The sequence below is a fragment of the Stigmatopora nigra genome, chromosome 7 (assembly GCF_051989575.1).
Source record: "Stigmatopora nigra isolate UIUO_SnigA chromosome 7, RoL_Snig_1.1, whole genome shotgun sequence".
Lineage (NCBI taxonomy): Eukaryota > Metazoa > Chordata > Actinopteri > Syngnathiformes > Syngnathidae > Stigmatopora > Stigmatopora nigra.
Window position 1 is genome coordinate 12,713,882 of NC_135514.1, and position 24,245 is coordinate 12,738,126.

The window sequence follows — 24,245 nt, forward strand, 5'->3', positions numbered from 1 at the left end:
CAAGAGATAGCTGGGTACGGCTCCAGCAACCCCCGCGACCCTTTCAAGAATCGGCGGTTTGGAAGATGAATGAATTTAGGTTAGTACAGTTTATTTTACAGTAGGCACAAAAAAGAAAATTGTGTACATTATACATTTAAGATTCAAGATTGGTGTGTTTCATTGGGCTATGAAAATTAAGCGATACAAATAATAATAAGAAGAAAGATATCACTTTTTGACTTCCTTCTTGACTTTGAGGAATTCCGCCATATTGGAGAAATACTTTTGGTTGGCTTCGGCCACTTTTTTCTCCGCGGCCTGTGGGTTGACGATCTCCAGACCCTGGCAAACAGAAAGTACAAAAAAGCCTTACTATACTATGTCGTTTTTTACAAAAAAAAAGCCTTACTATACTATGTCGTTTTTTTTACAAAAAAGCCTTACTATACTATGTTGTTTTTTTACAAAAAAAAAGCCTTACTATACTATGTCGTTTTTTTTTTACAAAAAAAAGCCTTACTATACTATGTCGTTTTGACCAAAAATAAAGCCTTACTATACTATGTCGTTTTTTACAAAAAAGCCTTACTATACTATGTCGTTTTTTTTTTACAAAAAAAGCCTTACTATAGTATGTCGTTTTTTTTTTTTACAAATAAAAAGCCTTACTATACTATGTCGTTTTTTACAAAAAAAGCCTTACTATACTATGTCGTTTTTTTTTTTTTACAAAAAAAAGCCTTACTATACTATGTCGTTTTTAGCAAAAATAAAGCCTTACTATACTATGTCGTTTTTTACAAAAAAGCCTTACTATACTATGTCGTTTTTTTTTTTACAAAAAAAGCCTTACTATAGTATGTCGTTTTTTTTTTTTTACAAAAAAAGCCTTACTATAGTATGTCGTTTTTTTTTTTTTTTTACAAAAAAGCCTTACTATACTATGTCGTTTTTTTACAAAAAAAAAGCCTTACTATACTATGTCGTTTTTTTTTTTTTTTACAAAAAAAGCCTTACTATACTATGTCGTTTTTTTTTTTTTTTTACAAAAAAAGCCTTACTATACTATGTCGTTTTTTTACAAAAAAAGCCTTACTATACTATGTCGTTTTTTTTACAAAAAAGCCTTACTATACTATGTCATTTTGTACAAAAATAAAGCCTTACTATACTATGTCGTTTTGACCAAAAATAAAGCCTTACTATACTATGTCGTTTTTTTTTTACAAAAAAAGCCTTACTATACTATGTCGTTTTTAGCAAAAAAAAAAGCCTTACTATACTATGTCGTTTTTAGCAAAAATAAAGCCTTACTATACTATGTCGTTTTTTTTACAAAAAAAGCCTTACTATACTATGTCGTTTTTTACAAAAAAAAAGCCTTACTATACTATGTCGTTTTTTTACAAAAAAAAAGCCTTACTATACTATGTCGTTTTTTACAAAAAAAAGCCTTACTATACTATGTCGTTTTGACCAAAAATAAAGCCTTACTATACTATGTCGTTTTTAGCAAAAAAAAAGCCTTACTATACTATGTCGTTTTTTTTACCAAAAAAAAGCCTTACTATACTATGTCGTTTTTTACAAAAAAAAGCCTTACTATACTATGTCGTTTTGACCAAAAATAAAGCCTTACTATACTATTTTGTTTTTAGCAAAAATAAAGCCTTACTATACTTTGTCGTTTTTTTTACCAAAAAAAAGCCTTACTATACTATGTCGTTTTTTACAAAAAAAAGCCTTACTATACTATGTCGTTTTTTACAAAAAAAAGCCTTACTATACTATGTCGTTTTGACCAAAAATAAAGCCTTACTATTCTATGTCGTTTTTAGCAAAAAAAAAGCCTTACTATACTATGTCGTATTTAGCAAAAAAAAGCCTAACTATACTATGTCGTTTTTTACAAAAAAAAGCCTTACTATACTATGTCGTTTTGACCAAAAATAAAGCCTTACTATACTATTTTGTTTTTAGCAAAAATAAAGCCTTACTATACTATGTCGTTTTTTTTACCAAAAAAAAGCCTTACTATACTATGTCGTTTTTTACAAAAAAAAGCCTTACTATACTATGTCGTTTTGACCAAAAATAAAGCCTTACTATACTATTTTGTTTTTAGCAAAAATAAAGCCTTACTATACTATGTCGTTTTGACCAAAAATAAAGCCTTACTATACTATTTTGTTTTTAGCAAAAATAAAGCCTTACTATACTATGTCGTTTTTTTTACCAAAAAAAAGCCTTACTATACTATGTCGTTTTTTACAAAAAAAAGCCTTACTATACTATGTCGTTTTTTACAAAAAAAGCCTTACTATACTATGTCGTTTTTTACAAAAAAAGCCTTACTATACTATGTTGTTTTTTTTTTTACAAAAAAGCCTTACTATACTATGTCGTTTTTCACAAAAAAAGCCTTACTATACTATGTCATTTTGACCAAAAATAAAGCCTTACTATACTATGTCGTTTTTTAAGGAAGAAAAAGCCTTACTATACTATGTCGTTTTTACCAAAAATAAAGCCTCACTATACTATGTCGTTTTTAGCAAAAAAAAGCCTTACTATACTATGTCGTTTTTAGCAAAAAAAAGCCTAACTATACTATGTCGTTTTTAGCAAAAAAAAAGGCCTTACTATACTATGTCGTTTTTTACAAAAAAAGCCTTACTATACTATGTCGTTTTTTACAAAAAAAGCCTTACTATACTATGTTGTTTTTTTTTTTTTACAAAAAAGCCTTACTATACTATGTCGTTTTTCACAAAAAAGCCTTACTATACTATGTCATTTTGACCAAAAATAAAGCCTTACTATACTATGTCGTTTTTTAAGGAAGAAAAAGCCTTACTATACTATGTCGTTTTTACCAAAAATAAAGCCTCACTATACTATGTCGTTTTGACCAAAAATAAAGCCTTACTATACCATGTCGTTTTTTTAAGGAAATAAAGCCTTACTATACAATGTCATTTTGACCCAAAATAAAGCCTCATTTTTGTACAAAATGACATAGTATAGTAAGGCGTCGTTTATAGCAAAAATAAAGCCTTACTATACTATGTCGTTTTGACCAAAAATAAAGCCTTACTATACTATGTCATTTTTTAGGAACTGTATAAATGTGAGAACTTTTTTGGTGGGAAAAAAATGCAAATATTATTCACCTGAAGAGGCGTAAAGGCCACACTGGAGCTGGTCCCGGACGAGCGATCTCTCACGGTAGACTTTCCGCCATACGTCATGCTCTGCTTCTGCAACGTCCTCTAAAAAAAAAACAACCAAAAAACAAACACCATTCAAACATTCCTCAACACAAACTATCCATAAACATTGTTGCCTTCCTTACCTGAAGAGATTTGGAGATTCTAGCCTTGGTGGAATCATTAACCTGCGCCTGCCTGACCCGCCCACTTCCACTTTTGCCCAGCTGACCCAAACTGAAGCCCAAATCCTCCTGGTAGGCGTCGTCTTCAATCTACCACACGGAAATCCCAGCTCCAAAACGGAAGCAAAGTCAAACCCGTGCCACGGCGCCCCACAAACCTCGGCGAACGTCATTCTGTTGGCGTGCTTGCGGATTTCCGTCAGGCCCAAACGTTCCTTCATTTTTCGGTACCTTGGCGGAAGGGAGGAGTGAAATGTCGTGTATTTTTACGAGTTTAGCGAGGGGGGGGTGAAGATGCAGTACCTCCTGCCGCCTCTTTTCTTACGCTGGCCGTCCAAGGGGGCGGGTAAAGGTTTGACCTGCTTGACGGGAGCGGCTTCCTGCCATTTGTCAAACTTCCTCTCGATTTCTTCTTTGAGTTCGTAACCCACCTGCAAAAGAGTTAAATAATGCGGCAAAACGACGTACAAAAATGAGGTTTTTTTTAGTTTGAATAAAAAGATTACCTTCCCGTCAGAGCTTTCGTGAAAACTGTCCACTCTGGCGGCCAATGCGCACTTGGCAGAGACCAGTCGGGCCGCCTTCCTACGTAGATCCTGTAAAAAATAAATAAATAAATCAATAAATGTGTGTGGCTGTGAAAAAATAAGATTTGGGTGATATCTGTGGCTTCATTTTTGGGGGGTTTTAATTATGAAAATTGGGAAGAGATGTATTTTCAGAGGTTTTTTGATGAAAATCGAGAATTTATCAATTTTTTTTTCTTCACTTTTGAGGTTCTGCGCCTCAAAAAATGAGTCGGTAACCGGTGAATCAAATTTTTTTAGGGGGTTTTAAATACCAAAATCGACAAACTGAAATTTTCAGATTTTGTAGTTTTTGAAGAAAATTAAGATCTTATCATTAAAATGTTTTACTACACTTTTGAACTTCTGTGCATCAAAAAATTAGTTAGTAGCCACTGAATCAACTTTTTGGTTTGTTTTTAAATACCAAAATCGACATAAGCATTGTGATATTTTCAGATGTCAGAGTTTTTGAAGAAAACCAAGATCATCTTTTAAATTTTTTACTTCACTTTTGAATTTCAGCGCTCCAAAAAAAATTAGTCGGTTGCCGCTGACTCAACTTTTTTGGGGTTTTTAAAGGCTAAAATCAAAATAAGCATTGTGACAGTCTCATATGTCAGTTTTTGAAGAAAACCGAGATCTTTTTTTAAATGCTTCATTTTGAACAAAATGAGTAGTTGACTCAACTGTTTGGGTGATTTTTAAACCCCAAAATCAACATAAGCACTGTGATATTTTCAGATATCATAAAAACCGAGATCTTATCATTAAAAATCTGGACTTCAATTTAGAACTGCACTTTTTACCACTTTTTCCTCAACTTGGGCTATTTCCAAAGCCAAAAACGGGGGTGCCGGATACTTACAGGCGGCAGTGTCTGCACCACATCGCAATGGTAGATGAACCCAGTATGGGGGAGCAAAGAAGTGCTACTAAAACCCGATAAAGTTCTCCTCTGAGCTCCCAACAGCATCAAGTTGCAGGCGGGCATCTTAGCCAGGTTGGTCAACCCTCCTGCAATACCTGGAAGAGCAGATAGGGGGCGACGTTTCAGCCTCAGGGGCGCCACACCTCACCAATATAGACACTCACCCATGAGCTTAGCGGCTGTGGACGCCCCGACGATGATGGACAAGTTGGGGGCGATGAAGGACATCCTGGACTCCACGTACTCATAAATGCCGTGCTTGGATTGGTTGAGCTCCAGGGCCATGTCACATGACTCCTCCAGCTGCTTCAGCTCTAGTTCGTTGAGGAGCGAGCTGTGTAGAGGCCGGGAGTTATCGTTAATCTGCGGCTAAGGCTAGCTCGCTAAGGCTAATTTGTCGAATATGCTCACCCCTGTGTGGTGGAGGCTGTGACGCTGACGACCATGATGGTGGCGTTGGTGAGGATCTGCTGCAAGGTTTCGTTGTTTTTGCACTTTTCCAGGTTGTTCCCAAGCTCCTGGGGGACGGCAATAAAACGATAATATTAAAAAACGTTGATAAAAATTTGATGATTTTAAACTGCAATTACACCACTTGACCACCACGGAGAAGGGGCGCTGTTGCAAGATGAACGCTGGTTCCAGATAATTATTTTTGTCAATAATATTAAAAAACGTTGATAAAAATTTGATCATTTAAAATGCAATTACACCACTTGACCATCACGGAGAATGGGGGCGCTGTTGCGAGATGAACGCTGGTTCCAGATAATTATTTTTGTCAATGATAATATTAAAAAATGTTGATAAAAATGTGATCATTTAAAACTGCAATTACACCAAATGACCACCACAAAGAAAGAGGGCGCTGTTGCGAGATGAACGCTAGTTCCAGACCATTATTTGTCAACGATAATATTAAAAAAAACTGAGAAAATTTTGATCATTTTAAACTGCAATTACACCACTCGACCATCACGGAGAATGGGGGCGCTGTTGTAAAATGAAAGCTGGTTCCAGACCATTATTTGTCAACAATAATATTGTCAACGATAATATTAAAAAACAAAAATCTGATCTTTTTGAACTGCAATTACACCTAATGACCACCACGGAGAATGGGGCGCTGTTGTGATATGAACGCTAATTCCAGATCAACACTTAGAAGAGGATGATGAAGATGCATGTTTTTAGCATGTTAGCAATAGAGGCTAACACGGAGCACGAGCACAAAGGGACAATAATACGGCCAAAATTTCGCGATTATGAGATGCAGATGCCTTGCGTTTTCTTTTTACTTAGTTTTTAATTTACCATTTGTCATATTCTATTTTCTTATAAAGTAAGGTAACAGTTACTTTCATATTTGAATAAAGAGGAAAGTCATTTACTTCTTTTCAGAAGTTTGAAGTTTCAAATTTGAAACAAAAAAGATGTAATGTTATCATGATAATTATCGATAGAATGATTTTTTTTGTGTTTAATTGTGATGATAATTTTTGTAATAAAAACAAACTTCTAACCTTGACCGTACGAATGTAGTCCAAAGAATCTGGCACGAGAGATTCCAGCTCCGGGAATCTTTTGGAGTATTTGTCGCGGGTGAACTTGTGAATGATATCTACAAGCAAAGATTGTTTATTAAAAATTATTATTATAATGAAAAAAATGGTGAACAAGCAGACACTTACTGAGTTCATTGTCAATTTCAACGGTCAGGTTGTTGGCTGCCACGATGAGCTTGTATTCTGGGTCGGCCTCCACGGGGCCTGACACTAAAAAACAAATATTAAAAAACAGTATTGCTTAGTTTTTTATGTAAAAAAAACAAAAAATAAAGACTTTTAGCTTACCGTCTGAGAGCTTGCGTTGATTTCCGACATATACTGCAATCTTCTCCATGATATCTGAAAACTTTAACCCAACAGCATCATTAATAAATGTAAAATCACATTATTTTCTGAACTATAAGTAACATTTTTTTCACAGTTTGGCGACTAATACTCATATTATAATATTTTTTGGGGAATATAAGTTGCATTGAGGCTAAATAGGTACTTATTATAGTAACATTTACAGTTTTTGCGGATAACTATAGTCTAAAAAACAACATAACAGGCTTTTTTGGTGGTTAGACAAAATTTTCTGAACTATAAGTAAATTTTTTTTCACAATTTGGCGACTAATACTCATATATTATAATATTTTTTCGGAAAATAAGTTGCATTGAGGCTAAATAGGTACTCGGTAAAGTAACATTTACAGTTTTTGCGGAAAACTAGAGCCAAAAAAACAACACAACAGGATTTTGGCGGTTAGAAACCAAAACAATATATCAAAAAATATAAGTCACACTTGATTGGTCGCAGGTCAAAAAAGTGAAGAAAAAAATTGTGATTTAGTAGTCCGCAAAAGACATTTTTGTCCAAACCCTGACAGCTTATGTTCTTTTTTGTTATAGTTATCTGAATTGTTTTTACATTAACAGATGGCTATTTAGCCCATTGTTCTCCATTTTCTTACTATTCCCAAACAAAAAAATGCAACTTTTACTCCCATGCGACATATTTATTATTCCTCTTCATTTTGCACTTTTTACGTAGTACGTCTTATACTCGGGTGCGACTTATATTCCGAAAAAAATGCGGCAAGTGTACCAAAAACTCACCTGTTTGCTATTGCGTAGTTTGGCAATAGCTGCAACACTGTCCGCTTTACTGTAGTCCACTTCCATTTCCTCAGGGATGTCTTCCAGGCCACCGCCATCGTTTCTCTCCTGCTCGGCATCGCCATCGCTCTCCCCTTCTTCACCTTCCGGGTACAATCCGTCATCGCCCTCGTCGCCCGCCTCCTCCAAGTCCGCCAGGAGTTCGTCTGCTAGAGACATCTGCAAACCCCAAAACAACAGCTCATGAACACCAAAAATGGGATTTTCCACCATTCATGCCTTTCACTAACTATTCTAGTCTCTGTAGTTGTCTAATGATACCACAAATGATTATAGAATTATTATTCAGAGCATGAATAGAGTCTGAAAAACAATTTAAGTTGTATACCTACATGTAAAAAGAATACTCAATGTACAACAACGTCGCAGTGTTCAATATGGGTTGCCATTCTTGTGATAGGAGGATTTACTTTATATTGAAATAAACATTCCGTTCAACAGCAAGCGAAGGACCAGAAATAAAAAAAACAAGAAAAAATACATAGAAGAGTGTAGTAAACAGAAATAAAAGTCACATGTTATACACTTAAGTGCGAAGCTACTACCTCATTTTTCATTTACAAGATAGCAAACGTTAGCAAGACGTACCGGCGAAAGATAATTAACTCTCTAAATAGAACAAAAACTTACCTTGAATATTCAAACTCCTGGAAAATAATATTAAAAGGACGTAAAATAGGTTCGTGGGATTTGAACACTTTAAATGGCCCACGAAATGCTTCGATATGCCTGTTTTAGTTTTAAATAGCAGAACGACGGCGTGCAATGGCGCTTGTCGCGTTGTGATGTCGTCACTAGAGCCGAAGGGCTTCATGGGAAAAGCAGTCAGATTGGATTTTTTTTAACGTTATATCGTTAGACTTTTTTTAATCATTATTAAAAATTCTAACTGAATTAAAACTATTTCTAAAAAGTATTTTTTCAAGAAGGACATTTAATTAATTTAAGTAAAAGTGTTAAATGAAAATTTTAAAAAAGGAATTGACGCATGTAAATACAGCATTCTAATGGAAGTCCACATTTTGTACTTTTTATTTTCCCCTTTATTTTTTACATTATCCCTTGAAAACAATTCTTTAAAACAATACAGGTTTTAAACCGACACTTAAACAGACTAAACAAACTATTTGGACTTTGACTGCATGATGGACTGCATTTAATTTAAAAAAAATCAAATATCTTATACACACAATAAAAAATAAAGCTATTGACTGATGAAAAGCTTGTTTTTTTCCAGTTTTTCATGCTAAGCTACGCTGACTGTCTCAAAAAAAAAATGACGACACTGCTAAACATACAAAGACGGGAAACTATCATACAGATTGGAATACATCAGCAAGAAAAAAAATGATACAAAATACTTTTTTTGGCGCAATTAAGACGTCTTAAAAAATATTTTGCTTTTTTATTATAAGTCCATCTTCGAGAAATTTAACCTAGATGCAGATCCTGTCCTAAATAATAAGTTATTTTATGCTAATAGCATCAAAAGAATGAGATTTAGTGCATAAAGAAGTGCATAGCCGTTGGCTAAGCAAAAAAAGCGCTATCGGGAACTCAAAAATCAACAAAAAAAATGTGTATTGAATTTTTCATGCATTTTAAGACATCTAAAAGTAATCATCTTTAAAATGATATCTTATTCCCTTTGTATAACGATGTTTTTTTGTACAAATGTCAGTCTTCAATGAAAAAAAAGCATATGTGAAGTCAGGCTTGGAATGAAGAGCCTAAAAAATATCATAATAAATAAATAAATACATAAATAAATCCTAATCCAAACAAAAAAGCAAAGAAACAACTTTAGCTTTTGAGCTTTTTTTCCTCCTTCCAAAGATGGTGGAATGAAACTCTGAAATAAACAGTGTCGCTGGTCAAAACTGGATTCTCTTTTCCAGTGTTGCGTCAAGCCTTAACCCGGGTAGAAAAATAGCCTCTGTGCTCGCTGGAGTCTCCCAGCGTTCGTCACGCCACGTGGGGGTCCTTGGCGGGACTGACGGTGAAGCGGGATGTCATGGAGTTGGCTCCTCCCACGGGGACCTTTCCCTCTTTGCGCTTGGAGTCTTTGCTTTTGTTGCCGGGACCTGCTCCACAGCAAAAGACAACATTTCACCTTCTAACTTGGATGTAATTAATCAATGAGCGAAATGTTTTTTTTTTGGCAGAGGATAAAGAATATGTGCATGGGAATATTGCTTGAAAAATTAGATGGCTTTAATTAACACATGTATTTAAATGTCTATGTTGACTACTACTTATTGTGTTGACTACTTATTCATTACTTATTTATTGATTATTTATTCATTATTATTATTGATTGATAATTAATGTATTATTATTATTACTACTACTACTACTACTCCTGCTACTACTCCTACTACTACTCCTACTACTACTCCTACTACTACTCCTACTACCCCTACTACTACTACTAACACTACTACTACTACTAACACTACTACTACTACTACTAACACTACTACTACTACTACTAACACTACTACTACTACTAACACTACTACTACTACTAACACTACTACTACTACTAACACTACTACTACTAACACTACTACTACTAACACTACTACTACTAACACTACTACTACTAACACTACTACTACTACTACTACTACTACTACTTCTAACACTACTACTACTACTAACACTACTACTACTACTACTAACACTACTACTACTACTACTAACACTACTAGTTTATTATTATTTATTGATTGTTTGTGTATTATTATTATGTATTGATTTATTTTTGTTGTTATTTGTGCACTCCCACATTGATTCTGTTGACTATTTAAATATTTATGATTTATTAATTATTTATCTGACAGTGTGTTTGTTTGTTGTTATTTGTATGTTGTTGATTACTTGTGAGTACCTATTTATTATTCATTACTTATGTATTCATGACTTATTTTTTTTAACTTTGTGGTGAAGCTTATTATGTATAATGACAGTTAAAAAAACAGATCTTTAGCTCACCATGTAGCGTGTTTTTGACAGCAAACGCAGCTGGAGCGGTGGGCGTGGCCGAACTCAGCGCATTGGTTGGAGTTTCCTAGAAAAAAAAAAAACACACACAGCTGGTTCAAAGACCAACATCTACAAACGGTCACCTGGACCACATACCTGATCAAAGAGATAAATGGTGACATCATCAAAAAAGGACACGTTTCTCCCCCTGTCTCTAGCACTGTCCAGCGGCTCCTTGGGCGACTTGAGCAAACTCCTCAGACCCACTCGTTTGTCCACATCCGTCTCGGTGACCACAATCACCCTCCGCCGACTCTCGTCCTCCGCCTCGTCTTCTTCGTCCTCCTCGGGATCGCTCGGCGTAAGTAAGCCCCTCCTCCTGCCGATCCGATTGCCGATGGCGCCGTCCCCGAGCCCCCCTTTGCCGGTTGGGGTGAGGGGCAGAGTCAAAGCCAAAGGGGGCAGGGCTAAAGATAGACGGGCTACTTTTGCTAACAGACAAAAAAAAAAAATATATATATATATATATACTTTTTTGTTGCAGGTAAATATATGAATATTCATTCATACATTCATTCATTTTTTTAACTGCATATCCTCACAAGGTTCGCAGGGGGTGCTGGAGCCTATCCCAGCGAACTGCAGGCACCAAGCAGAGGACACGCCGAATTGGTGACCAGCCAATAACAAGGCACAAGGAGACAAAAGACAACCAATCATAGCTAGGAGCAATTTAGTTAGCCAGCTAGCTTAGCATGGTCATATTTGGAATCTAGGAGGAAAGTGGAGTACCCAGAGAAAACCCACACAAGCCCAGGGAGAACATGCCAACTCAAAACTGTTATTATTATTTTGAAAACATTATTTCCCTGTTGCTAATCAATGAGTATCAATGAGAGAATACATGTAGAAGAATCTAATAAAGAAAAATTATGATTTAAAAAGGCAGAAAGCCATATAAACCCATTAAAAGAGCCACATATGGCTCTCGAGCCACAGATTCCCTACCTCTACTATATACCGTATTTTCACGACTATAAGGCGCACATAAAAGTCTTAAATTTTCTCCAAAATAGACGGTGCGCCTTATAATCCAGTGCGCCTTATATATGGAAAAAACAGAAAACCAAAAACGAAAAACCACCACTGTCGGATATTAAAAAAACAAAAACGCCTGAACAGAAACAATACTGTTAAATATGCAGATGCCATCTTAGTTTACAAAATCTTCCATCATATAGCTCCTCCCCCACTGCAAGATTTTATACAAAAAAATCCAAAACATCAACAATGGCCGACTCTAGAGGTGACTGTAAAGTAGTGAGTGGTTGCTTCATACCTGGAAGTCAATAGCAACTACCGTATTTTCACGACTATAAGGCGCACTTAAAAGTCTTAAATTTTCTCCAAAATAGACAATGCGCCTTATAATACAGTGCGCCTTATATATGGAAAAAATGTCATACATTGAGGGTGCGCCTTATAATGCGGTGCGCCTTATAGTCGTGAAAATACGGTATGTTATTACTGTACGATTCCACAAGGCAGCGACTGTGTAAAATTCTATTCTAATTCCTAAAGCTAAGAACCCTAAAAATCAAAACAAATACATTCCATATCCCACAATTAGCTGTCAATCAAAGAACAAAACGAACTAACCTTTAATAGCCTGGTTAGCCGATGACTGCAACGTGGTAACCTCTGCTCGTTCAATCACAGTCAACGTCTCACTTTCTTCACCTTCCGTATCAGGTCGTTGGTCCGAAATAGTTTCGTCCTCTGTTGGACTACAAAAAAAACAAGACTCGTTTAGTTCTCAGGACGTGAAATGAGATCCAATCATCCGTTTTTATTACCTTTGTTCTTCCACAGTGGCGGGCATGTCGGTCATTGTTTCCCCCCAGGGCCGAATTGTGGCGGCGTCCTTGACTGTTGTCCCCCATAGGACGTTTGTTTTGACATTTTCGCTTAAGGAGAACTGTAGTCGTTCCTCGCATACCTGAAGAGGACAAAAACAGACTTAAGACGGTAAAATGAAGACAAACTGAAGAGTTTCTTTTTGGTAGAAACATGGTTTCTGACCTGCATCATCAGGCCATTCTCTGTAGTCATCTTGGAAAGACATTTCTGGTCCTTAACATCGGTAGTTTGTCCTGTAGACTGCGAATGGACATCTGGGTCCACATCTGAGGACTCTATCAGATCACAGGATCCATCAGGACTTTGGAAATGACTGGTCTCTTCTCCCGAAATGCTTGAATCAGCACCCTTTGGATCAGATGTCTTTTTGAGGGACTCCAAGAGGTCCAGGTTCTCCAAGAAAACGTCCCCCAATGTCTCTTCCTCGTCCCCAGATATACGACAAAGTTGTTCCAGTTTTTCAAAGTCTTCCAGGGCTTCTTCATGCATGTCTTTCCATTCAGAAATTAATAATTCGGGAAGGATATTCATTGGGGTGGCGTCTTCTTGGACTTCTGTCTCCAATGAGACGCTACTTAAGTCCGTTTTGGGAGATTCCGTCTCTGTAAAGTCGACTTTGATGGCGCCGAATGCCTCTGTTTCTGAAATACATGGCGGAGGACTTGGGAAAGAATCCTCAAAACTTTCCAGTTTCTCATCTTGGACGTCCAAGTCAATACTTTGAGGAGGACTTGGGAAGTCCACTGAGCTAAAATTGTCTTCTGGGGGATCTGCTACGTCTCTAAAGTCCTCTTTTAAAGTCGCTATGCTAGCACTAGCTTCTGTAGAGAACTCTTTAGGACTGGAACTTTGTCTTTCTATAGTGAAATCCAGGTTTTCCTCCTCTGGGAAGTTCTCCTGTGGAGCTTTAGCGATGCTAACGGCTACGTTAGCATGTTCGCTAACTAAAATATGAGAGAAACAGTTGACCAAAGCAGTTTCCTCATCAAGTTTGAGGGACGATTTGTCTTTCTGGAGCTCACAATGAGGCCAAGTGTTGAAATTTTGGTTCTCCTCCGAGCCTAAAATAAGCTCCTCCCTCTTGGGGTCCATCTTTAGCTCCGAATTTTCTGGATCAGGAATTTCATTGTTTTCAACCTCCGTGGATAAATTCTCAGGCACCTCAAATCTATCAATTTTCTCCAAACTCTCTTGATTTTCCACCTGTAGAACAAACTCCTCTTCATCTTTTTCAGTCTTTCGCTCCGCTAAAAGACTTCCCGTTAAACCCCGCCTCTCGTTATTCGCCGACTCCTCCCATTCAACCGACTTGGCAGGGTGAGGTTGACTTCCCGCTAGTTGGTCATTTCCCTCCATTTCCCAGAATTCCCGACCCACCACCAGACGCTCGGCTACCTCCCACTCTTCGGCTCGGAAGGATTCGAACCTCGGCTCGTTACCCGGACATTTCGTCTCCGGAGAAGCCCATTGGTCGTTTTCATCCGGTAAAACGGGTAATTCGGCCATCTTGTCAGAATCCAAGTCATCGAGGACATCGTCAGTTCGATTCTGGGCTTCTCTTGGGGAAGACTTTTCGTGAATTAGCTTTGAGCTAACTAGCGCTAGCTCGGATTCGGTCCTGATGTTCTTGTAGTCTGTCAGGGTGATCTGGTTCTGGTCAGAATGGTGCGGATCTAGGTCTGGGAACTTGTTTCTCATGTCAGGGTCGTCAAATATTTCCTCCGCTAATGAAGCTAAAGCTACATTGGGCAATGCTAACGATTTGGACTCTGATTCTCCAATTGTTTTTCCACAGATAGTTAAAGGAAGAAGGTTGTTTTCAGTTTTGCTGTACTGGGGGTGTATAGTCCCATCTTTTCTGCAAATGGCAACCATGTTTGATTGAGGGTCCGCCGGATAGCCGTCACCCTGCGTAAACCGCTTAAGTGGTGCATCTTCTAATTTAGAGAACAAAGTATCGATAAAGTCATTGCGGTCTTGGGTTTGAAGACCGTCTACTAACTTTGGACCGTTCAGAAAAATGCCAGAATCATCTCTCAGTCCTGATTGGAAGCTTTGCTTGGGGAACTCTCTGGCGCCCTCTGGATGAGAGACAACATTAAGACACGATGTCACATTCTCAGAGAACTGCATTCGGTTCTTGGCAAAGTTCTTGTGTTCCCCTTCACCTTCTTCTTCCGTTTCGGTTTTTTCTTCGATCCCAGTGAGTGGCCCCCTGGGTCTGGATCCGGGGAGTCCGTCTCCGCCCCTCCGGTTGGGCCCCTCCCCTTCCCAGTCGCTGTCGGAGAAATAGGCGGAGTCTCGATGAGGTGTTTCGTTCCCGAGAGCCCGCCAAGCTCCGCCTCCCGATCCAGTCCAGGAGTCGCTGGGAGTAAGACAGTCCGCCGAACTGGACGTCATGGGGGACAGGACTGAGTCGGTTGGGGTTGGCGGGAACACGTCGTTTGAGGAGTCCCAGTCCGGAGTGGGCGGGGCTGTAGCCAGTTGGGTTACACCTTTTTGTGAATGGCTGTCTTTGTGATCCAGGGAATGGTTGTCCGCCATTTTGGTGTTTGGGGGACCACTACATTGCCATCTATTCAGGTCCCAATCAGAAGAATCGTTTTCAGAACCGAGAACCGCTATAGGATCTCCTCCCTCACCAAACTGGATCTTCGGACCATTTTGGGAACAATAAGTTTCGGTGCTGCAACCTGGGAAGTCTTGGTTCTGGTTTTTAGGGGAACCTTCAGAAAGATGGAGTTCCTCCGTCCTGGCAGGTAGAGCGGGTCCGTCTGTAGTCTCCATGGTGGTTTTGAGGGAAGGGACGTCACCCGTGTGGGGTTCTGGGGTCTCGGATTGGATAGTCGAGCCTATGTGGAGGATGGGGATCTCGGGTCTGCTGGCTACTTTGATTTCAGTTTTTTTGGCGCGTTTGGTGACTTGTGCGTAGATGGCTTCGGTTGGGGTTTCGTCTTTGGCTCTACCGGATGAGCCGGTAGAGCTTTCCGATTGAAAGCGGATGGTCTGAGCCGAGTCGGGGTCGATGCAGATGGACTCGTACACGGGGGAGAGCGGCGTGGGGGAGCTATCGGCGTCCTTTTTGTTTGAGGGCGGCTTTTGTCTGGATATGATTTCGGTTAAGAAGGTCTCTGCTGATTGGATCTCTTTGAGGAACTCCTCTCTGGTCATTTCTTCGTCCGGTTTCCGTGATTCTATCTCGGTTTCTTGCGGGATGGGCATCGAATGGCCGTCCTCGGCTTCGGCGGATGAGGAAGCAGCTGGTAGACTTGCTCCTGCTGGGTAGAGGTATTTGACCGTATCGTTTCCAGATCCTCCGTTGACGCCCGAGGGGGAGTCGGCGTTGATTTCCGTCAGAAAAAGATCTCCCTGGAACGATGGGCTTGCAGGTTCCTTTTCCGTTCCGACGCCATTGTCAGGTTTGTCTTCCACAGGCTCCGTGATTGGAGACCGCCAATGGCGCATTCCTGGGTCAGTTAACACAAAATGGGGGGATGTTTCACCATCTGTCTTCCCCCGATGTCCACCTGAGCACGGAGGGTCCGACTTGGGTTGGTTTGTTTCCGTTGTTGTGGAAATTTCCGTCAAAAATAAGTGCATGGGCGATTTCTTGGCCGCGGCGATACGGTCTGCGTCTTCCTTCCAAATAGCCGGCAAGATGGTGTCTAGACGGGACTGGGTTCTCTTCATCCCCATGGAAAAGGGGCCGGCTGAGTGAGGTTCGGGGACCTGGGAAATCCCACCGCCGGGTGACGCCAAGGGAGAGTCGTCTTCGTCCGAGTAGGTGGGACTGGACGGGGACTGTCTACCGCCGTTTCCGAGTCGGGGTACGTGACGGTAAATGGGGCGAAGGGGGTTGACCCTACGCATGGGGGACTCAAAGTCTTTCCTGCAGGGGGCGCTGGTGTCGGAGGGCGGATCTCGAACGCGCCGGTGACTGTATCCGGGGTAAGAATCCGGTTGGTAGCCGGGTCGAGTTCTTTGTTTGAAGTGGGGAGGTAAGGGGGGTGGACACCCCTGTGTTGCCGGGTAAATGGGGTGACTGGAGGGTGGGAGGGAGGGCGAGAGGGACGGCGAGGGGGGTAAGGTGTGTCGGGCGCGGTGGAGCCCCAAGTGGCCGTAACTGGAAGGTGGACAGCTGTTCATTTGAAGGGGGTCGGTTTGGATTTTGCCACTGGCGCTGTAATGGGGGAGTCCTCGGTAGGACAGTGGGGGGGCCGGGAGGGGGCGTGAGGGGAGGGGCTTAGCCGAGGAGAAAGACAAGGAACGAGGTTTTGGGGGGAGGACGGGAGCTTGAGGATGGGATGAGGGTTTTAGCTCTGGACTCAAGTTTTGGTCGTTGTCATCCCCTAAATTGATCACTGAGAAGTCGCTAACTCGGCTGGAGGCGTGGCCAAACTCGGCCACGCCGGCGTCCGCCACTTGGAGCTTGACCTCGCCACATCGTACGGTGCGGACGTTGTCTGAGAGGGGGTGGGGCGCTCGTTCTTTTCCCAGTAGGCCGCTACGGATTTCTACTAGTTCAACGTCTCCCGGACCACCGGCGGCGGCGTCCGATCGACGGTGGGGTTGGGTTTTCCCTTGTAGGCTAGGTGATTGGTCTCTGGGGGTGTGCTCCTCCAATCGGATGTAGTACTCGCTAGCGAGGGAGGGGCTACGTGCGCTGATGACTGGGACAACTGTGGGCGTGTCCAGGGATTGGCGGTGATGGTTGTTGGATGAGGGGATGGCTTGGGCAGGGGGGAGGGGCTTATAGCCTCGGCGGGCGTGGGCTTTCTCCCAAAAATATTCAAAGTTTAAGCCTTTGCTGGTTTCGGTTACGGTTAGAATGTCGTCCAGTTCGGATGAGGAATGTGATGCCGCCCCCCGGTGGCCAACTGTTTCCAGTAGTGGGTAGGAGGAGCCGTGGCGGTCCTCGCCGGCGCGTTGGCGCTCCCTCTGGCGTCGGTGGGCCGCCGCACGGAAGGCTGGGGGGCGGAGCGAGTCCCAGCGTCTTTCGAAGGACTCCTCGCTTTCGTTTCGTCGTCGCCTGCCAGAGTCGGAGTCGGAGTCTTGGTCGGAGTCACCGGTGATTCCTCGCTCGGCCGCTAGGAGGGAGGAGAGGAGGAGGAAGACCTCGGCCGCTGAGGGGCGCTGTTGTGGAGGGAGCCAGCAGGACTGCATGATCTCGTACCTGAGGGAGAGGGAAATGCTCAGTCAAGTTTGGTTAAATAAATATTAATAATTTTTAAAAATCACATGACTGGTTAAAACAAATATTGATAATTTTTAAAATTCCCATGACTGGTTAAAAAAAAATATATAATTTTTTTAAAGTCCCATGACTGGTTAAAAACAATATTAATAATTTTTAAAAATCCTATGACTGGTTAAAAAAAATATTAATAATTTTATAAAAATCGCATGACTGGTTAAAAATATATAAATAATTTCAAAAAATCCCATGAATGGTTAAAAAATATATTAATAATTTAAAAAAATCCCAAAAAATATATTAATATTTTTTTAAATCCCATAACTGGTAAAAAAAAAAAAACATTAATGATTGTTAGAAATACCATGACTAGTTGAATAAAATATTAATAATTTTAAAAAATCCCATGACTGGTTAAATTTTTTTAATAAATTTTAAAAATCCCATGAATGGTTAAAAAATATATTAATAATTTTTAAAAATCCCATGACTGGTTAAAAAAAAATATTAATAAATTTTAAAAATCCCATGACTGGTTAAAACAAATATTAATTGTTTTTAAAAATCCCATGAGTGGTTAAAAAAAAAAAAAATCAAAAATCCCACGACTGGTTAAATATTATATTAATAATTAAAAAAAATCCCATGACTGGGCCACTGACCAGTAATCGGCGTGCGAGAGTTTGAGTCTGGGCTGGGCCAACGTGATTTGCCGCTCCCGGATGACAAAGGTCAGGACCTCCTCGTCGCTGAGGTGGCGATGAGGCTGAGATCCAAACTCAAAGAGTTCCCAGATCACCACCCCCAAGGACCTGCAAAAAGAGGACCAGAGGAGACCATTCAGGGCTGGAAAAGGGGTAACTTTGAAGGTGGTTTTTGGCTGAAAACGCACCACACGTTGCTGGTCTTGGTCTGGTCGGTGACGATCAGGGATCCTCGGTACTCCTCCAGGAGCTCGGGAGCGATCCATCGTAGAGGGACCCAAAGCTTGTCGGGAGTTAGGTAATAATCCTCCTGCACGCACAAAAAAATGACACTGTAGGTCAACTCGTGTTGCATTCACTGTAGTGGAAAATTGGAGTTTCGCACTCAAAATAATCCAACTCAGAGAAACTTTTTGATTTTTTTTTATGGTGGCAGTTGCCCCTTCATGCCACCCTGGTGATCCCCCCATGGTGTCTTATTATTTATAACATATTGTAGCACTGATGAGAAAAAAAAATACCTTATAATGATTATTGGAGAGGCCGTAGTCACCTATCCTCACAGTGAGGTCGGAGGTCAGCAGGCAGTTTCTTAAAGCCAGATCACTACAAAAAACAACATATGACATGTTAGCCGCATTTTCATTGGCCCGAATCTGTCTATTGCCCACCTGTGAATGTAGTTGTTGTCGTGAAGGTGCAGCAGACCCGAGGCGATCTCAAAAGCCATCCGCTGGAGGGTCAAAAGGTCCCGATTGGGGAGATCCGGCGTCATCCCGTCCGATTTACGCTGGGCTCGAAGGTAGCGCTTCAGGTCGCCCTGCCGAGGAGACGCAAAGTCAACTTGCAAATATATATAGAGATTTCTTTTAAAATAAATATATATATATGTTTAAAAAAAAAAATATATATATATATATATATAGAAAAAAATATATACACATATACACATACATATACACATACATACACAAACACATATACATGTATAAACATACACGTATACATGTATACACATATACATATAGAAATATATACATATATACATATATACATATATACATATATACATATATACATATATACATATATACATATATACATATATACATATATACATATATACAGATATACAGATATACAGATATACAGATATACATATATACATATATACATATACGTATACATATATACATTATATACATATATAAAAATATACATATATACATTATATACATATATAAAAATATAAATATATACATTATATACATATATACATTATATACATATATAGAAGTACACATATACACATATGCACATACACACATATACACATACACATATACACATACATATATACACATACACATATACATATATAGAAGCAAATAAAGAAAACAGTGTATATGTATAAAATAATAATAAATGTAACAGTGTACTTACCAGCTGGCAGAATTCCATCACCAGCAGATAAGGGAGGCTTTCATTGCACTGGCCCAAACATTGAAGTATATTGGGATGTTTCAGACTCCTGTCAATCAAAGTGTCCATATTTGGTTAATGGAGATGACGTCTAATTAAAAGGGAAATCTATATTTTCCTGACCTGTACGGCTCGGATTCAGCCAAGAACTTTCTCTGTTCCAGAGGACCGGCACTGACACGTAACTCCTTGACCACCACTTGCGAGGAACCGCAGTCGCACAGCACCTCGGCCAGGATCACCTGCAGGAAACGGAGCGTAATTCCCGGACTATAATCTGTACATGTTATTTGTGTGCGCTTACTTTTCCGAACCATCCATTTCCAATCTCCTGCAGGTAGTTCAAGGAGTGCCTTTTGAAGCCCTGGGATGAGGAGTCTGCGCAAAAACAAGACCAGGGTGTCCATCATTCTCAAATATCTACTCTGGAATCTGATTGGCTCCCTCCTTTGGCCTGTTGCCGGGCAGGGGCCAGAGATTTTCTTTTTTAAATTTTTTACCTCCACCGTGCAAGGTAGCGCAGTTGGGCCTCTCCCTGACGGGCAAGGTGTAGACCTCCGGGAGAGAAGGGCAGGACGACAGGCTGTCCTCCTGGATGGGGCTTGAACCCCCGGAACACTCCTCCCCGTCGGCATTGTCAAATTCCTGCAAGACAGAAAAATAATGCCATATTGGGTATAATTTATGGCCATATTGAGTCTGGCAACCGCCGTTCGGAAAGTAGTTTTTAGCACATTACTATGATGTCTTGCTAGTTTTAGCTTTTTTTGAGAGGTGAGGTACTCGTCCATTGAATCGGACTTCTTTTTAAAGGGCTTTGTGCGGAGCAGACGGCCATCTTAGATGTGGCAGCCGGCGTTCGGGAAGGACTTTTAAGCACGTTACGACGACACGTTGCTAGTTTTAGCGTTTTTGAGAGGTAAAGTGCACGTATGTTGAATCTAACTCCTTTTCAAAAGCCATTGTGCGGAACCGACGGCCATATTAGGTGTGGCAACCAGTGTTCGGAAACTAGTTTTTAAGCATATTAGATTTACAACAAGTTTTGACATTTTTGAGATGTGAGGTGCGTTTACATTGAATCTGACTCCTTTTTAAAGGGCATTGTGCAGAATCGACGGCCATATTGGGGGTGGCAACCGGCGTTCGGGGAGAACTTTTTACCACATTACGATGATGTATCGCTAATGTTAGCATTTTTCCTGAGAGATGAGGTGAGGTGCGCGTACATTGAATCTGGCTCCTTTTTAAAGGCCATTGTGCGGAGCTGGTGGCCATATTGGGTGTGGCTAACGGCATTCAGAAAGTAGTTTTTGGCACAATACGGCAACTAGCTTTAGCATTTTTGAGAGGTGGGGTTTACTTACATTGAATCCGACTCCTCCCCTTTTACAGCAAAGGCAGGTGAGAAGCAGAAGGACAAAAGAGACCAGCCCGGAGCAAGAGATGAGGATGACCACGTACGGTGGAGGCGATAACGAGGCCGTCCTGCCCTGAGAAACTGAGTGAAAAAAACAAAACAAAAACACAACAACAAAACTCAATTGGGTCATATTCTCTTTTGTAAGCATCAGTATTTTTTTTTATTATTTTTTTAGGAGACTTGCTGGAAACACAAAGATGTGAAATCGCGTTTCCACATTATAGCCATTGGAGCGTTGTCCTACCACGCCAAAATTGAGGTCAACCAACGCCAATGAGGATTTTTTTAATCAGGTAGGAAAGCAGGAAAGAAAGTCCAAGGTTGAACAACAAAAAGAACAAACTGGAATCAAGAGTTTGAAGTTTGAAAAGTAGCAGCCCGGCTCATTCCAGTTTAAAGGACAGAAAAAGCACGAGGAGAGGGGAAGTGTCAGCATTCCACTCACAGTTAAGAAAGCAAAGGAAGGAAAAGGGGCGGGGCTTGGAGTTGCTAATTGAGGGGATAGGGGGGGGGCGGGGCTGGAGTTGCTAATTGAGGGGAGGGGGAGGGGTCAAGGTTATAATACTCAGGTGAGAGAGAGAGAAAGAAGGAAAGGGGCAACGTGGACATTTGTACCTCAAATTGCTCGATGGTGGGGACTGAACCATCTGTAGAAAAGAATAGGGGCGGGGGGCAGGATGGTTAAACACCCTGACATATGGAGACCCCCCCGTCGGAAAAGTATACAAACGTTCTTCGGGTTAAGGCTTGGGAAAAAACACTGGCAAATTCGTAAAGGATGGTGTGTTTGGTGGTTTGTTTTTTTCCGGCCAATCACAGAGCTGTTGCCGTGTACTATTGGCTAATCTGCCCAAAGGTTTTTAAATATTTTTGTTTTTACCGATTAGATTTCAAGCTTTTTTTGGGTGGGAAATATGGATTATGGTCGAGAATAGAATAAAATAAGTGTAATGTGCTTGTGTCAAATCTTTGGATATTCATAAATGCAAGTTTTTAAAGATTTTTTTGTTTTAAAACCCAGAAAAATATAGGGGTGCTGCTTTTTTTGGGAGTGCGGCTACTTTTATCACCATATCAACATCCGAATATAGAATTTTTGATACTATAATCAGAAGGAAAAACTAACTTTTACCTTCTTTTCAATGGCAGCCGATGAGTTAACATGGAAAATGCAAAAATAGTACAAAAATAGAGTACATAGTAGCTAATCAAATGAAGCCCATGACAACACATTTCTGGTGACCTTTACTATTAAACAAAAACATGAATAAATAATTGACTATTGATCCTTTTGCAATCAAAAATCTTATTCTTTAGATTTCAGTATTGATTTTAACGACTCATATTTTAATTCAACCCAAAAGACAAAAAAATAAACTAAAGTCAAAACTTTTTTTTTTAAAATTATAACTAAATTCTTCTTCTACTAACCCAGTGGCCAAGTGGTTGACACATTGACCTCACAGTTCTGGGGTTGTGGGTTCAATACCACATCACTCAGAATTTGCATATTCCCCCCAGGCTTGCATGGGTTTTCTCTGGGTACTCGGGTATACTCCCACTTAGCCAAAACATGTATGCTAGGCTAGCTGGCTAACACTCAAATTTGCCATTTAGCTAGGATTGCTTGTCCTTTGATTGGGGTGTCCTATCCCTGCCCCAAAAGTTGTCTGAGAAATGCTCCAGCACCCCCGTGACCCTGGTAAATACATATAAGCATCCTGGAAAATTGAATCAATTAACATTTTGTATATAATTCATTCATTTTCTGAACCAAACATGACTTGGAGGCCTTCAAAAGAATCAGACGTCCATTCCTGTCAATGGCAGTCCAACCCCTAAATTTAAACTGTCCAATCAGCACCATTGTCCATTCAAGTCCCCGGCAAGGTCACCTCACTGTCAAAAACATGTACGTAAATTTCAAAATCCATTTAAAAATGCATGCATCACCCCCAAAAATGCTAAAAACGAGACACGTCAAAACTGGCGACGCTTGTTGCGTCCTCGGTGGACACTTTGGACTCCAAGTGGACAACGACCTGCAGAGTTGGGGGGGTAAAAAAAAAAGTCACCCGCACCTTCATTATTCAGACTGAATGCAATCACCATCAAAAATAGCAAGAAAATAACCATATTTTCATATTTGACGTTAGCTACGACACCCCCAAATAGGAGAAAAACCTATAGAAAATGGGGGGGGGGGGGTCTTACCATCAGGCCCATATCAAAACAACACAAAGACTCGCTCACATTACACGACTGTGACATCCTACAAAAGGGGCGTGAGTTGGAGGGGGGTTCAATTCCACCAAAATAGAAGCTAGCATGGCTTCAAAGGCGTCTAAATCCAAGTCATTATTTAAAAAAAAATGCTTGAATACCATTGATGTAAGGCCCAAAAATGCCATAACGAATAGCGCCCCCTTTTATTTGCATCACTGCATGCATGCAGCATTCTCCTGCTGCAATAATCATTGTCATTATCATCCTTGATAATAAAGCATCATAAAGACGACCCCCACCACCTCCTCCACCATCCCGTTATGTCTGGAAGGAAGCTCCGAGCCCCGTCCTCCAGACCGACCGAGTCACCTCACCTTCCCTCTGCGGGGCTCCGAGCGCTCTCTCCGGGCTGATGTACGACATGACCCCCGCCAGAGCCAGCATCAGCCAGCAGTGGGGCCGCATCGTCGCCGCCGCCACAACAACAACGGCATCGGTGTCCTCCGGTGCCGGCTCGCCTCGTTGCTTCCTTGCGCCCCCTCCTCCTCCTTCTCCACCTCGCCCCCCTACTTCCAGTCGATTTGATTTGATTTGACAATAATAAAATGGCCCCCCTACTCCTCCTCCTCCTCCCTCACTGACTCTTCTTCTTCTAATCCGCAATTGAGCACGGTGGTCTCGGCCGGCTATTGTGCATCCTCGCGCTA

At 40.6% G+C, this 24,245-nt stretch overlaps 2 protein-coding genes across 2 annotated transcripts; both read right to left on the reverse strand.

Moving 5' to 3' along the window:
• Positions 1-70: 70 nt before the first annotated feature.
• On the reverse strand, positions 71-8,403 carry prpf31 (PRP31 pre-mRNA processing factor 31 homolog (yeast)). Its single transcript, XM_077720751.1, has 14 exons — positions 8,232-8,403; positions 7,542-7,760; positions 6,727-6,787; positions 6,565-6,648; positions 6,397-6,494; positions 5,285-5,391; positions 5,038-5,207; positions 4,811-4,968; positions 3,883-3,972; positions 3,680-3,807; positions 3,535-3,607; positions 3,338-3,466; positions 3,156-3,254; positions 71-324 (listed from the first exon to the last, which is right to left on the reverse strand). Exons 2-14 carry the CDS (start codon positions 7,758-7,760, stop codon positions 211-213), a joined length of 1,530 nt encoding a protein of 509 aa, XP_077576877.1. The 5' UTR covers positions 8,232-8,403; the 3' UTR covers positions 71-210.
• A 206-nt stretch (positions 8,404-8,609) lies between these two features.
• On the reverse strand, positions 8,610-24,110 carry lmtk3 (lemur tyrosine kinase 3). The gene is made up of 16 exons (XM_077721495.1): positions 23,913-24,110; positions 21,257-21,390; positions 20,390-20,534; positions 20,194-20,267; positions 20,013-20,131; positions 19,851-19,938; positions 19,079-19,227; positions 18,929-19,013; positions 18,596-18,717; positions 18,366-18,515; positions 12,672-17,682; positions 12,446-12,588; positions 12,249-12,376; positions 10,746-11,080; positions 10,599-10,674; positions 8,610-9,685 (listed from the first exon to the last, which is right to left on the reverse strand). Exons 1-16 carry the CDS (start codon positions 24,001-24,003, stop codon positions 9,567-9,569), a joined length of 6,969 nt encoding a protein of 2,322 aa, XP_077577621.1. The 5' UTR covers positions 24,004-24,110; the 3' UTR covers positions 8,610-9,566.
• Between the last annotated feature and the right edge of the window lie 135 nt (positions 24,111-24,245).